The sequence below is a fragment of the Hemiscyllium ocellatum genome, chromosome 26 (genome assembly GCF_020745735.1).
Source record: "Hemiscyllium ocellatum isolate sHemOce1 chromosome 26, sHemOce1.pat.X.cur, whole genome shotgun sequence".
NCBI lineage: Eukaryota > Metazoa > Chordata > Chondrichthyes > Orectolobiformes > Hemiscylliidae > Hemiscyllium > Hemiscyllium ocellatum.
The window spans coordinates 33,326,872-33,342,257 of record NC_083426.1 but is presented as its reverse complement, the minus strand read 5'-3'; the positions used below and the strand labels follow the sequence as shown (position 1 = coordinate 33,342,257).

Genomic DNA, 15,386 nt, shown 5'->3' with positions numbered 1-15,386 from the left:
AATTTACACACTTATCTCTGTCTTTCCTTGTGCTGAGCATTTTCTGTTTTCCACTGCAGATTTCTAGCATTTCTTGTGTCTTGCCGCCTTGTATCCATTTTTGAGTAAAATGGCTCAAGTAAAACTTAGACTTTTGTAACACAAGCAAATATAAAGACTAACAAACACTTTGGACCTGTTTTGACAATGCAAGAGCATAATGAAGAAGGTGGATTTAAATAGTGAGATGGAATCTATGCTGAGTTATGATGAGCTCTCATTATTTCTGATATTGTATGACTAAGTGTTTAATTTTGATACTGTTAAGGACAGTATACAATTTATAGTAATAGGAGAAAGTGAGGACTGCAGATGCTGGAGATCAGAATTGAAAAGCGAGAGGCTGGAAAAGCACAGCAGGTCAGACAGCATCCGAGGAGCAGGAGAATTGACGTTTCATGCATAAGCCCTTCATCAGGAAGGTGGTAGAGTGTGGAGGTAAGAGAGCAGAGAGATAAATTGGGAGGGGTGGGGTGGAATAGAAGAATATGGCTGGTTAGATGATAGTTAGATGCAGTTGGCGGGGGTGACAGTGATAGGTCGGAGCGGAGGATGAAATGGATAGGTGGGAAGGCAGGTGGACAGGTAGGACAGTTCAAGAGGTCGGATGCCAATTTAGAGAGTTGGATCTGGGATGAGTTGGGGGGGGGAAGGGAGATGAGGAAACTGATGAAGTCAACGTTGCCATATGGTTAGAGGGTCCCAAGGCAGAAGATGAGGCATTCTTCCTCCAAACGTCGGGTGGCGAGGAATTGGCGGTGGAGGAGACCCAGGACTTGCACGCCCTTGGCAGAGTGGGAGGGGGAGTTAAAATGATTGGCCACAGGGTGGTGGGATTGTTTGGTGCATGTGTCCCAGAGTTGTTCCAAGAAACATTCCAGGATTTGGCGTTCTGTGTTCTGTCTCCCCAGCGTAGAGGAGACCATATCGAGAGCAATGGCCACGGTATGAGGTGTTTGGATGTGCAGGAAAATCTCTGCTGGATATGGAAGGATCCTTTGTGGCCTTGGATGGAGGTGGGGGGGGGGGGGGGGGAGGCGGGATCTGAGCGTGGGTTTTACACCTCTTGCAGCATTAACGGAAGGTGTTGGGAGTGGAGGATATGTTGGTGAGAGTCATGGATCTAACGTGGGAGTTAGAGAGAATGGTCTCTACAGAATGGTGATGGGATGGGGAAGGAAATATATTTCTGGCAGTGGGATCTGACTGTAGGTGGTGGAAATGGTGGAGTATGATGCGCTGTATCTGGACATTGGTGGGGTGGAAGGTGAGGATTCTATCGTTTCAGTTGGACGGGTGGGGTTTAAGGGCGGAGGTGCGGGAAGTGGGGGAGATGTGCTGGAGGGCATTGTTGATCACGTGGGATGGAAAATTGTGGTCGTTGAAATAGGAGGCCATCTGCGATGTTCAGGAGTTGAATTGCTCCTCTTAGGAGAAGGTATCTGTGGGAATCGGTGGGTTTGAAGTAGATGCCCACATTGATTCGGTTGCTGGAAATGGAGTTGGGGAGGTTCAGGAAGGGAAGGCTGGTGTCTGAGATGGTCCAGGTGAACTTGAGATCAGGGTGGAAGGTGTTTGTGAAGTTGAGGAACTGTTTAACCTCCTCGTTGGAGCACAAGGTAGGGCCGATACAGTCATCAATGTAGTGGCAGTCATTAGAGTTCTGGAACCCCACGCTGCCTGGTTCTACCTTTTATCAAAAATTCACAAATCTGACTGACCCTGTTAACCCCTCATCTCCACCTGCTCCTGCATCACTGAACGTATCTCCTCATAACTTGACACCATCCTGTCCCCCTTAGTCCAGGAACTCCCCACATACATTTGGGACACAGCCCATGCCCTCCACGACTTTCGATTCCCTGGCCCCCAGTGCCTCAACTTCGTCATGGACATTCAGTCCTTGTACTCATCCATCCACCATGCCAAAGGTCTCCAAGCCCTCTGTTTCTTCCTCTCTCGTTGACCCAAACAGAACCTCTCCACCGACACATTCATTGGATTGGCCAAACTGGTCCTCACTCTCAACAACTTCTCCTCCTAATCCTCACATTTCCTTCATGCAAGAGGGGCAGCCATGGGCACCCGCATGGGTGTCCTTTGTCTGTCTCTTTGGACACATCAAACAGTCTATCTTCCGTAGTTATACTGGCACCATTCTCCACCTTTTCCTCTGCTACATTGATGACTGTATTAGTGCCACCTCACACTCCCACAAGGAGGTTGGACAGTTCATCAACTTCACGAACACCTTCCATCCTGATCTCGAGTTCGCCTGGACCATCTCAGGCACCTGCCTCCCCTTTCTGCCTCACTTCTCCATCTCTGTGACCGGCGACAGACTCAACATGGACATCTACTTCAAATCCACCTACTGCAACTATCTGGACTACGCCCGTCCCCTCTCCAACCCATAAAAATGCTATCCCTTACTCACAATTTCTATGCATTATCTGGTCCTAGGAGGAGCAATTGCTCTCCAGAACATCCCTGACTGCCACCTATTTCAAGGATAGAAATTTCCCCTTCCATGTGGTCAACAATGCTGTCCAACGCACCTCCTCCACTTCCTGCTCCTCCAACCTTGAATCCCAGCCCTCCAACCGCAACAAGGGCTACGCCCCCGCCCTTCACTCCCAGCACCTTCCCTTGCCACCACAAGAGGTATAAAACCTGCAACCATTAAACACCCCCCACCCCCCCCCCCCCCCCCCCCCCCCCCCCCCCCCCCCTCCTCCACCACACCTCCATCCAAGGACCCAGGGGATCCTTCCAAATCCGACAGAGATTTTCCTGCACATCCAAACACCTCATCTACTGTGTCCATTGCTCTCGATGTGGTCTCCTCTACACTGGGGAGACAGGATGCCAACTTGTGGAATTTTTCTTTGAACATCTCCAGGGCAAACGCACCAAAAAGCCCCACCACCCTTGTGATTGACCCTTTCAACATTCCCCTCCCACTCCAACAAAGCCATGCAAGTCCTGGGCCGCCTCCACTGCTAATTCCCAGTCACCCAATGTCTGAAGGAAGAACGCCTCATCTTCTGCCTTAGGACCTCTATTTGCCATGCAAATGATTGAGCTCCCAACCACATGACATCAATGTCAATTTCACCAGTTACCTCCTCTCCCCTGCTCTCACTTCATCCCAAATCCAACCCTCCAACTTGGCACCACCCTCTTGAACAGTCCTATCTCTCCATCTTCCCTTACACCTATCCGCTCCACTCTCTGCTCCGACCTATCACCATACTCCCCGCCTCCCTCAAGTGCATCTATCTATCAACTTCCCAGCTACCTTACCCCCAGCATCACCCCTCTTCCTATTTATCCCTCAGTTCCCCTCTCCATAGTCCTGCTGAAGAGCTTATGCCCAAAACATCAATTCTCCTGCTTCTCGAAGGCTGCCTGATCTGCTGTATTTTTCCAGCGCCACAAGTTTCGACTATTTATGGTAATAGACAAGTGTTTCTATTTTTGTACTGTTATCATGATTAATGAATGCATGTCAGCAATGACAGACTTGTGGAACCTTCTGTATCTGATTCAAGGTTGTGTGTATATAGCTAAAGCTCAGTAAACCATGTTTTAATGTTTAAAAATTCTAGATTAAAGGGATGCACGCACAAAAAGTCTAACCTCAGTAAACATCAAGCTCTGTTGTGGAAAATACTATATCCTATCAATAATTATATCTGGTATTAGTTTTGCCATGCAAATGATTGAACTCACTTTATTTGCTGATGCTGTTTTCATTTGAGGTTTTGCTACTTTACAATATTTAAATGAGCGATGCAAGTGAAATAATTATTCAGTTATTATGGTGCAGTCACTAAATCCAAAAATGTTGCTTACTAATTTTTCTAAAAATGTTGATGTTTGGTCATTTAAGCACTGTATGGAAACAGTAACATTTAATTGAATTTATTTAAACGTATTGAAGAAATGTAAATAGACTAGGCCAGCATTTATTTTCCATCCCTGTTTGCCCTTGCAAAGATGCTAATGAGACACCACCGTGAACTGCTGCAGTACAGGTAGTTTTGTTGGGAAGTTATTCTAGGATTCTGATCCAGTGACAGTGAAGGAATGCCAATATAGTTCCATGACAGAATGAGATATGGTTTGGAGGGGAAATTGCAGGTGGTGGTGCTCCCATCCATCTGCACTCCTTGGCCGTTCGATCCTTGAAGTTGTGGACTTAGAAAGTGCTATTGAATGAATCATAATAAGTTGCTGCTTTCATTGTGTAGATGGTATGTGTTGCTGTCACTGTATTGTGGTGTTGGATGTACGTGCCAAAGGTTTTAAATGATGTCCCAGTCGTTGAGTCATACAGTCACATCATTCAATCCAACTCCTCTGTGCCCAATCTGAGCTTGTTGCATTTGGCTCATATCCCTTAATCCTTCCTGTTCATATCCCCATCCTGATGCCTTTTAAATGTTGTAATTGTACCTGCCTTCACTTCCTGTTGTAGCTTGTTCCATACACTCACCACCTTCTGAGATGAAGAAGTTACCCCTCACGTTTTTTTTTAAAAATTCCCCTCTCATCTTAAACCTATGCCCTCAAGTTTTGGGCACCCACACTCGAGGAAAAAGATCTTGTCTATTTCATCTATTTAATGCCCCTCGTGATTTTATAAACCTCTATAACATCATCTCTCAGCCTCCAAAGCACGAGGAAGGTGAGAAAAACCCCTGCTTATTCAGCCTCTCCTATAGATCAAATCTTGCAGTCCCAGTAACATCCTTGTAAATCCTGTCTGCGTACTCAAGTTTGACAACATTATTCCTAAAGAAGGGCGACAAGAATTGGATGCAGTATTCCAAAAATGGCCTCACCAATGTTGTGTACAGTCGCAACATTACATCTCAACTGCTATACTCTGTGCACTAACCAATGAAGTCAAGCATGCCAAATGCTACTTTCACTACCTGCGGCTCTACTTTCAAGTAACTGCATATTTCAGTCTATTTGTTTGGCAATACTCCCCAGAACCCTACCATTAAGTACATATGTCCTGTGCTGATTAGCCTTTCCAAAAGGTAGCATCTCCCATTTATCTATATTAAATTCCATCTGCCACTCCTTGGCCCATTAGCCCATCTGATCAAGGTCCTATTATACTTTGTGGTAATCATCTTCACTGTCTGCTAAACCACCTATTTTGATGTAATCTGCAAATGTACTAACCAACTCTCCTATATTCACATCCACATCATTTATATAAATGACAAAAAGCGGTCAAGTAGGCTGTTTTTGCTGCCGAGCTTTGTCGGTAGTGAGCAGACTTTGTAGAGGTACTGCACTCTAGCGAGTTCTTAGTCTCTGACCTTCTGTTTTGGCTACACATTTATCGGGCTGATTCAGATACGTTTCTAGGGGGTGGAAATTATCTCTGTACATGTTTTTTTTATGTGTGTTCACGGAGATGCATTGACATACCACAGTGTCATGGGTGTGCAAGGTCTTTGTCCAGTGGCGTGGATAACTGAAATGATTGGCAACCAGACTCTGCTGTGCAGTTAATCACTCGTGTTGTCCTAACTACTCTTCTCTCCTTTCTCACCCCACCCAAAAAAATAGTGGAGCCCACAGTCTATCTTTCTTGAGTTGCTGTCAAAGTGACAAAGGTGTATCAGTCACCCCAGTAATAGCAGCAAAGACTCTGCTACCACAATAGGCTGTATGTTTCACAAATAGCTATTCAGATCTTACCCATATGTTAACTTCGCTTCCCTGCCCTGTGCACTTTCAATTTGTGATGTCGTGATTTGGCCTCTGGGCCTTCCCTGCCTGCTGTTATAACTGAATGGCTCGGCCTCTCTCATCATTACTCTCAATTCTGAAGCTGTTCTGCCTTGCCCAGCTCCAGATCTCTCTCCTTTTCATCTCAGCCAATCCTTTATCTATTTCCCTTTGATGTCACATCTCGTCGTTTCATGGTAGCCTCAGCACCTGCTGTTTCCTGGTTGTATTTTTACTCCCTTTGCATCACTTTGATTCCCTACTGTTCCCAGTCTGTATTCTAAGAAGAATTTGCTTTTTAATCTGCCTTCTAGTTTCATTCAAAATGTTATGAATTCTTTGTGTAGCCACAGAAGACTTTTCAACAATTCCTTGTTAAACTTAGAGATCTGAAACACTGGATGACTGAAGGAAAGACCTAAATTTAAAATGTATATTTTTTCTTTTGTTCTTGCCTCCCAGTGCATGGTAATAATAAATTCAAATCCCCATTTTAAATGAACAAAAACTTGTACTTTAAATGATCCATTTTAGCAATGCTTGCAAATCAGTAGAGTGTTTATTGGTGACAAGTTATGTTATTGTCACTATTTTTAACCTCTGTTGGTAGAAACTTTACATTTGATATAAACTAACATAAAATTTCACTGATTAAACATTTATGAGGCACAACATTTTGAATAATCTGGCAAGTCTCTTTTTAGGTGCTAGTTCTTGGGAATAAGCGAGACCTACCTGAGGCATTGGATGAAAAGGAACTGATAGAAAGAATGTAAGTAACATGTTTTTATGGTATCAGTCTCATCATCTTAACTTCCAATTCATCTCATTAACTTTCAAGTAAATACCTATTGATTAAACTCTCAACTAGTGTGTTTAGCATAAAATACATCCTAAAGTACTGATCACATGCAAAATAAATGTATTATGAACAGTAGGAGAAATGAGGACTGCAGATGCTGGAGTTCAGAGCTGAAAATGTGTTGCTGGAAAAGCACAGCATGTCAGGCAGCATCCAAGGAGCAGGAGAGTCGACGTTTTGGACATGAGCCCTTCTTCAGGAATGAGGAAAGTGTGTCCAGCATGCTAAGATAAAAGGTAGGGAGGAGGGACTAGGGGGAGGGGCTTTGGAAATGCAATAGGTGGAAGGAGGTCAAGGTAAGGGTGATAGGTCGAAGTGGGGGTGGGGGGCGGAGAGGTCAGGAAGAAGATTGCAGGTTAGGAAGGCGGTGCTGAGTTCAAGGGATTAGACTGAGACAAGGTGGGGCGAGGGGAAATGAGGAAACTGGAGAAATCTGGGTTCATCTCTTGTGGTTGGAGGGTTCCTAGGCGGAAGATGAGGCGCTCTTTCTCCAGCCGTCGTGTTGCTACGGTCTGGCGATAGAGGAGTCCGAGGACCTGCATGTCCTTGGTGGAGTGGGAGGGGGAGTTGAAGTGTTGAGCCACGGGATGGTTGGGTTGGTTGGTCCGGGCGTCCCAGAGGTATTCTCTGAAACGTTCTGCCTACTTGCGGAATGTTTCAGAGAACACCTCTGGGACACCCGGACCAACCAACCCAACCATCCCGTGGCTCAACACTTCAACTCCCCCTCCCACTCCACCAAGGACATGCAGGTTCTCGGACTCCTCTATCGCCAGACCGTAGCAACACGACGGCTGGAGAAAGAGCGCCTCATCTTCCACCTCGGAACCCTCCAACCACAAGAGATGAACCCAGGTTTCTCCAGTTTCCTCATTTCCCCTCCCCCTACCTTGTCTCAGTCTAATCCTTGAACTCAGCACCGCCTTCCTAACCTGCAATCTTCTTCCTTACCTCTCCGCTCCCACCCCACTCCGGCCTATCACCCTCACCTTGACCTCCTTCCACCTATCGCATCTCCAACGCCCCTCCCCCAAGTCCCTCCTCCCTACCTTTTATCTTAGCCTGCTGGACACACTTTCCTCATTCCTGAAGAAGGTCTCATGCCTGAAACGCTGACTCTCCTGCTCCTTGGATGCTGCCTGACATGCTGCGCTTTTCCAGCAACACATTTTCAGCTATTATGAACAGTAGCCATCTTGTCACATGGTAGAAAGTCAACAAGGTTGATCCTAGCTTTTAAAAGTGAAGGAGATATGGCGTGAGCCGAGATAGCAAGTTTGTTGTAGCTGATGACTGCCACTTGTGATGGAGAAGATAGGGATGTATTGGAGGCGATAAAATCCTTATAGGTACAAGCTCGGATGTTAGGCTGGAGGAATTTATACATCTTGACAGAGATGGCTACAACAGGACTGTAAATTAGGTTGAGGATTTTTAATTCATTAGAGAACAATAAACCAGTATACTTTGGGTTGGCAGTAGTGTAGTTTCACTGGGCTAGCAATTAAGAACCCCAGGCACAATTTCATGGGGCCGTAGGTTTGATTCCCATCATGGCAGTTGTGAAATTTGAATTTGCTAAAAATCTGGAATAGAGAGCTGGCCTAATGGTGACCATTAATCACTGTCAGTTCCCATAAAAATCATCTGGTTCACAAATAGCCCATAGGGAAGGAAATCTGGTCAGGCCTACATGTGACTCCAGATGCACAGCAATATGGTTGACTGTAAACTGTCATATGAGCAAGTAGAAATGAGCAATAAATGCTAATCTGGCCAATGACACCCAAATCCAGTGAGAGGCTTTTAAAAAGAGGTTGACTAGCATTTTTAGGGGGAAATTTTGTATAAATTACTGTGAACAATATAAGTGGGAGGTCGTTGAGGAAGTGTGGTTGAAGCGAAGGCTGAAGTTAATGAATAGTTAAGAATTTCACTGGATGAGCAAAGGCAAATCATGAATATGGAGGGAAATGATCTCAGGCTATTGAACATCAATTTTTTTTTTCAATTTTCATGAGTAATAGAAATGAAAGAATAGAATCAATAAAGTCGAGTTGGCAGGAATAAAATAGCAGCTCTAGTTCATTCAGCCTCTATTGTTTAAATAATATGTTAACTGAAGCTGTACGGACATATTTCGAGAGAGATTTTTAATCAGCCTGTTCAGATATGCTATGACATACCTTTGAAATAAATGGGACTTCAATCCAGACCCTCTAGCATAGAATTTAGGGACACTACCATTGTGCCACAACACGCTTGAGGGGTGGTGTTGATGACTTCAACCACAAAGTTATTTGTGCAATGGATTGAGTGGAAATTGGACTAAAAGAGTTTCTTCTCCAATTGCCTTTGATATGACTACAGAGCTACATAGTACTACACGCCGTAGACCTTTCATGAATAATATGATTAGAGTTAGGGCAGTAGTTAGGGGGATGGAGGGAACATTTTGGAGTAGTTTGGTAGTTTTGATTGAGTGGAAGAGAGTGGTTAACTACTTTAAACAGCAAGACAGCAGAGGTTTTCTGTGCTGAAGTGCCCTCTGATTATTGACCTCTATACTCAACTCTGTGTCCCTCTGTAATCTTAGACCTCTAATCAGGCTGCCTCTCCACTTCTGCTGCTCCAAGAAAAACAACCCAAGCCTATCCAAACTTTCCTCATAGCTTAGACACTCCAGCACAGGCAACATTCTGATAAATCTCTGCAGCCTCCCTAATGTAATCACATCCTTCCCATAATGTGACCAGAACTGCCTGCATTACTCCAGCAATAGCATGACCAGCATTTTAAACTGTTCTTGTTTCTCTCCTTCCACTAATAAAAGCAAGAATCCCATATGCCTTTTAACCCCCTTATCTACTTGACCAGCTACTGTCAGGCATCTGTGGATATACACACCAAGGTTCATCTGGTCGTCAGTACTTTCTAGGGTCCTGCCATCCAACCCTTGTCTTGTTAGCTCTCATGTGCATTACTTCACATTTTCTGGGTTTAATTCTATTTGCTACTGTTTTTTTTATGCCAACCATTCCATTATATCCTCCTTCAGTTTATGACTATCCTCAATATTTACCTGTATCAATTTTAGCAATCTTGATTATACCACCTACATTTTATATATATATATCACTGATAGCAAGGGCCCCAGCACTGAGCCAAGTTTATGTGGTTGTAAATGAAGGTATTGTGAAATAGTTTGAATCTTGTCCAATGTTTATTTCAAGCAGCTATATTTCAAAAGTGCAATAGATATTTGGGTTAAAGGCAATGGGGTTGCTCGCAAATGAAGTTGCATTTGGCAAGAAATTAGATTTTGGGTGAGCATTGAACGAAGCAAAGTGACCAAATTCAGGTGAGGGAATTAATTTGAACTTGAAACCCCAGTTGTCAAGGAGTAATGAGTGGAAAATTGACAAAGTTGCTGGGAACTGTGATTTTTCAAATTGCTGCACTTTCACAGCGGTGTTCCTCTGGGTATTCTTTTTAATTATTGATTAGCTGTATTTGCATATAAAAGAAACACACAAGCAATAAACACAGGCTAGAATCCAGCTAGATTTATTGTGGACAATTCTGAGCATCAGACTCAATATTTTAAGGCTCTAGAGAAATTTGCTAGCATGACTTCTAGACATTGTGCAGAAGCTGGATTAGTTCTCTTTGAGGTCGATAAGGTTAAGAGGAGATTTAATAGACCTGTTCAGAATTGTAAAGGGATTTGGTTGAGAAAAAAAAGATATACTGTTTCTAGGGACAGAAGGATTTGCTAACTAGAATAGACAGATTTAAGGTAATTGTTGCAAGAACCAGAGATGAAAAGCAATATTTTTACTGTTATCAATGAAACACAGTAAAAATATTTTAATAAATCTTATCCATGTGTATTCTGAGTGAGTTCTTAAGTAGACTTTGAATTTGCCGAGTGAAAAATCTCCCATTTACTGGTCAACAGTTAAGTAGATATGTCTAATTTAGCGCTATAATTGCTCATCCTTGGGTAGTTTGCACTCCTAACATTGTCTGACTGCACACCTGCCTCACATTTATCTGTTCAAACACTTTCCATGTCTTTTATCTTCCACCAACTGTTAGCTTGGGGTTATTCAAATTTTTGCTTCCAGTGCCCTGACTCCGACCCATTCTTATTTGCTTATTATCCATCACATATTGGCTCCCAGTTAAATAATGCCTTGGTTTAAAATTTTCTTTTTTTGTAGATTACTTAGTGTGGAAACAGGCCCTTCACCCCAAGTCCCTACCAACCTGCCGAAGCGCAACCCACCCAGACCCATTCCCCTACATTTTACCCCTTCACCTAACACTACGGGCAATTTAGCATAGCCAATTCACCTCACCTGCATGTTTTTGGACTGTGGGAGAAAACTGGAGCACCTGAAGGAAACCCACGCAGACACAGGGAGAATGTGTGGAGTTTGCACAGTCAGTTGCCTGAGACGGGAATTGAACCCGGTCTCTGGCGCTGTGAGGCAGCAGTGCTAACCACTGTGCCACCAAGTCACCCACATGTGTTTTCAATTCTTCCCTGCTACCCAAGTTTATTATTGTAATCTTTTCTAGCACTTAGATATTTGTGCTCAGCCATTCTTCTCTCTTTTTATCCCTGATTTTATTCTGTCAGTATTGATGATTGTGCTTTCAGCTGTTTTCAAGCTCTAAAGCAAATTGTGTCTCCCTCTCTTTCCTCCTATAAAATGTTCCATGAATCTGTAGACCTGGTTTTTGGTCATGTGCCTCAATATCTCCTCGTTTAGTTCAGTACAAGATTTTTTGATAATGTTAAAAATCACATAACACCAGATCATAGTCCAACACGTTTAATTGGAAGCACTAGCTTTCGGAGCACTGCTTCTTCAGGTGGTGATAGAGAATACTCCTGTTTGAGAATGTTCCTATTCAGCACCTTGTAATATTATACAAGTCAAAGCCACTATATGAATAGTTTGTTGTTGCAATGCACATCTGAAAATTTTCATTCGCCAGTGCAACAGATTCAGTAATGTGCGTGAATCACTGTTGCTGACCTGAGGTTTATTCATCACTTTTGAAATGAATCACAACTGAAATGTTTCCCTTACCTATAATGAGGATTCCTTTTTTTTCAATCATGCATACACAATGAGTTTTGACATTGAAAATGTTACAAATCAGAGAGCCATTCCCACTCTCGCTTCACGGAAAGTTGGAGGTCTGTTTCAATAGATTATCCCTCCAATTGAATGACAGCTGCATCAGTCGTTTGGCAATGATACAACACACCAACTGGAGTTTCTGAACCAGTGTGTTCCTTGCTCCACCTAGAGGTGATTTTCCTAAAAAGCACAGCCTGATGAATATTCTACAAAATCTACCCCCGGGTGGATGGTGCAAAAAAAAATGTATTGCCCAGCTTTTTTTGTTAACTTTTCACTGCATTATGTAATTTCATCACTATGTAGATAATAAAACTAGCATTAAGTCTGTACATTTAAAAACTAAAATCCCAAGTAAAATAATAAAATATTGCAACTATCTAGCTATTGGAACCTTTAAGAAATTTTGTATATTTTTATCACTTTTTTCCAAAAGGTTGGAAAAATGTTTTAGTTAATTATTATGAAAATGAAGTTGTTTATCTGTTGACCACAGTAAGTTTTTTTTTGCTAAGATTGCATAGATATAATTTGCAGACCAGTAATCCAAAGCCATTCTCATTGAATTTTTGATATAGACATTACTAGTTGCATTGTTAGTACATTGAATTTTTTTTAAAAGCTATATTTCATTTTCCCTTTATTTCATGATGTCAGGAACCTGTCTGCTATCCAAGATCGTGAAATCTGTTGCTATTCCATCTCCTGCAAGGAAAAGGATAACATAGGTAAGCACTTATGGGCAAGATTGTGCTTTCACTTTCAATGGATGTGGGTAGTGAAGCACATCTTTTGATTTCTTTCAAAATTTTGGTTCCTTTTGGTTGGAACTGAAACAAGATGCAAGTTGTACTTCTGAAATAATAGAAGATCCTTATGGAAAATCAGACCTAAAATAGTGGACCTTTTTAATATAAGTTATTTCATTCATCTAGGAAATGTTCCATGATGCTTTGCAGAGGATTTGTCTGTACTGAGAAGTAGTGAAAATTAGGAACGACAACTGATGATATTGACACAATTTTGAAAAGCTTTTAAATGGAATGAGGGATGTATATGGGGCCATTTGTAGATGGTACACCAGACGATATAGTCAGGATGGTTGCAAGTTGTTCTATTGATGGGATGGCAGAAGGAAACTGTATAGAAGAACTGAATCAGAAGATTTTTGGGCAACAGTTTGGAATGCTGAAAAAAAAACTTACAGAAAATGAATCAGTTTGAATGAAAAGCTGTCCTAGTGAGGTCCACAGTAGAGGAGATTTAGTGGAGCAGACAGATGTTGGAAAACTGAGGATATGGAGCAATAATATAGGGCAAAGAAAGTCATTTGTGTCTTTGACAGTTTTAGTCTTTTAGCCTTGCTGTGATAAACAGCATGAACAGTGAATGAAAGGATTAGACTAACGAACATAATTTTTTGAGGTGACACCTTATTCAAGAATCTTAGGTTGGACATGTCAAAAGTGCAATATTCCAAAACAAGGATGATTTTCTTTGAAAGAAAGGGACAACATCTGAAAATCTGTCAGAAGTTAAAGACTGAATGGTCAACAGATTTGGATCTCTAAGGCAGATAAACCTGGAAAGTGAAAGTGAAAGCGAAGGAAGGAGAAAAGCTGCCTTTTCTTTTTACACATTCTGTTCAAGCCTTGCCTTGTAGGAGGTTTTGAATGCCATCCATTATGCATAAGCAAAAAAGATATTCACCTTTTTAAAATGTTGCAAATGAATTCCTGGGTAAACAGGATGTGCTTCATTCAATTCTCAAGTATTACTGCATTGTGACGTGTGCTTGTCCAGAGGTCCTTTTGGTTTACTTATTATTCAGTTTATTATATCTAATACAAGATATTTTACTATCAGCAATGTAGCACTCTGAACCCAGCAGAGTTTGCCTTTAATCGTAAACTCAGCTGCTGGAATTAATTTGCAATTTGAATAATGGAGGAACTATTGGAAAATCTATTGTTTCAATAAATTGGAATTTTTATTTGAACATGATTTGTAATATTCTGTAATAATGTAAAGAGCTCAAGCCTAGCTATAGCCTTCCGATGTAGGTAATTGACTTGAGCAGCGAGAGTCTGATATTCATGTACTGTCATTTCTCAAAACTTCTCTAAGTGTTTCATAGGAAATACATTATGAATTGCAACCACTGTTAACTAGAATATAATGGAGATATTTTACTCTAGATGAGGTGAATGACTGACTGACTGTTAATTTGGTCTGATTCAGTCTAAAACCCAATTCAAACACTGACTACTCCCTGACGACTGACCATCTCCCTCCTGAGATCACGGTTACCATTCAATATCTGCTTGATCATAAAGTCTTTCAGACTTGCTGGAACCAAAATCTAGGAACTGACCTTATAAGTAACCAGCTTCTGATATGTATTTAAACATTAACACTCTTCCTTAGTGACCAAGCATCTGCAAAACCTTAATTAGAACCAGCTTACAATTAACTTCCAGGTCTGACCTCATGAATTAACTAAAATCACAATCCAAAATTCACAGTTTTGAGTTCATAATTTCAATTCAAAATTAACGAACAAAATAAAAATAATGAAAAAATCGCAGTGAGTTGTAACAATCCCTTCAACTCTAAGAACTATGTCCAACTCCTTCTTGAAAATCTTCAATATTTTGGCTTTAACTACTTTCTGAAACAGAGAATTCTACAGGCCATTCATTTGGTGAAGAAATTTCTCCTTGTCCCAATTTTGGGCATGCCATTAAAGATTCTTAGACTGCTTAAATGCAGATAAACATCCAGTACCCATTGTGGGATTCTTGTGGTGCGGTAGTTGTTTCCCTACCTCTGAGCCAGGAAGCCTAGATTGAAGTACTACTTATTCCTGAGGCGTGCAATATCATCTCTGAACAGTTTGATTTGAATATATCTTCAAAGCCTGTCTTGAATGCCTCAATTGAATCTGCCTGCACCAAACATCCAAGCAGAGCATTCCAAATCCAGAACAATCATTGTATAAAAACTGGTTTGTTTTAAATCTTGTCATGCATGCCTATTTTGCAAATCACTTTAAATCTATGCCCTTTTTGTTCTTGATCCTTTAATGAGCTGGAACAGTTTCTCTGTACCTATTCCATCTAGCCTCTTTGAGATCTCTTAATTAGCTTTGCTCCATGGACAATTGTACCAACCTCTTCAATCTATCCTCATAAATTGAAGGTTCTCACCACTGAAATCTTTCTTGTAAAGCCCTTGTGTATCCTGTCCAAAACACTTAGATCTCTCCTATCGTCTGGTGCCCAAAACTGTGCACAGTATTCTAGCTGATGTCCCAACAAATGTCTTACACATGTTCAGAATCACCACCTGGCCATTGTTGTCTGTGCCACTATTGGTAAAGCAAAAAATACTGTCTGCTTTATTAACTGTTGCCTCTACTTGCCATCTTCAGTAATATCTGCACAGACACATCCAGGCCCTCCTGCTTATTTCGTCTAAAACGAACCACTATTTTATATTGTATTTATATGCTCTTCATATCAAAATGCATCACCTCACACTTCTGCATTAAACTTTATCTATCTATC

The 15,386-nt window shown here is 41.8% G+C and overlaps 1 protein-coding gene across 1 annotated transcript in view; it reads left to right on the top strand.

Moving 5' to 3' along the window:
* LOC132828199 (ADP-ribosylation factor-like protein 8A) overlaps positions 1-15,386 on the top strand; it is a 53,864-nt gene that overhangs the window by 33,129 nt on the left and 5,349 nt on the right. Inside the window, exons 5-6 of the mRNA XM_060845140.1 lie at positions 6,501-6,568; positions 12,475-12,545. Of these exons, the coding sequence (XP_060701123.1) occupies positions 6,501-6,568; positions 12,475-12,545 (139 nt within the window). The remainder of the gene's footprint in view (positions 1-6,500; positions 6,569-12,474; positions 12,546-15,386) is intronic.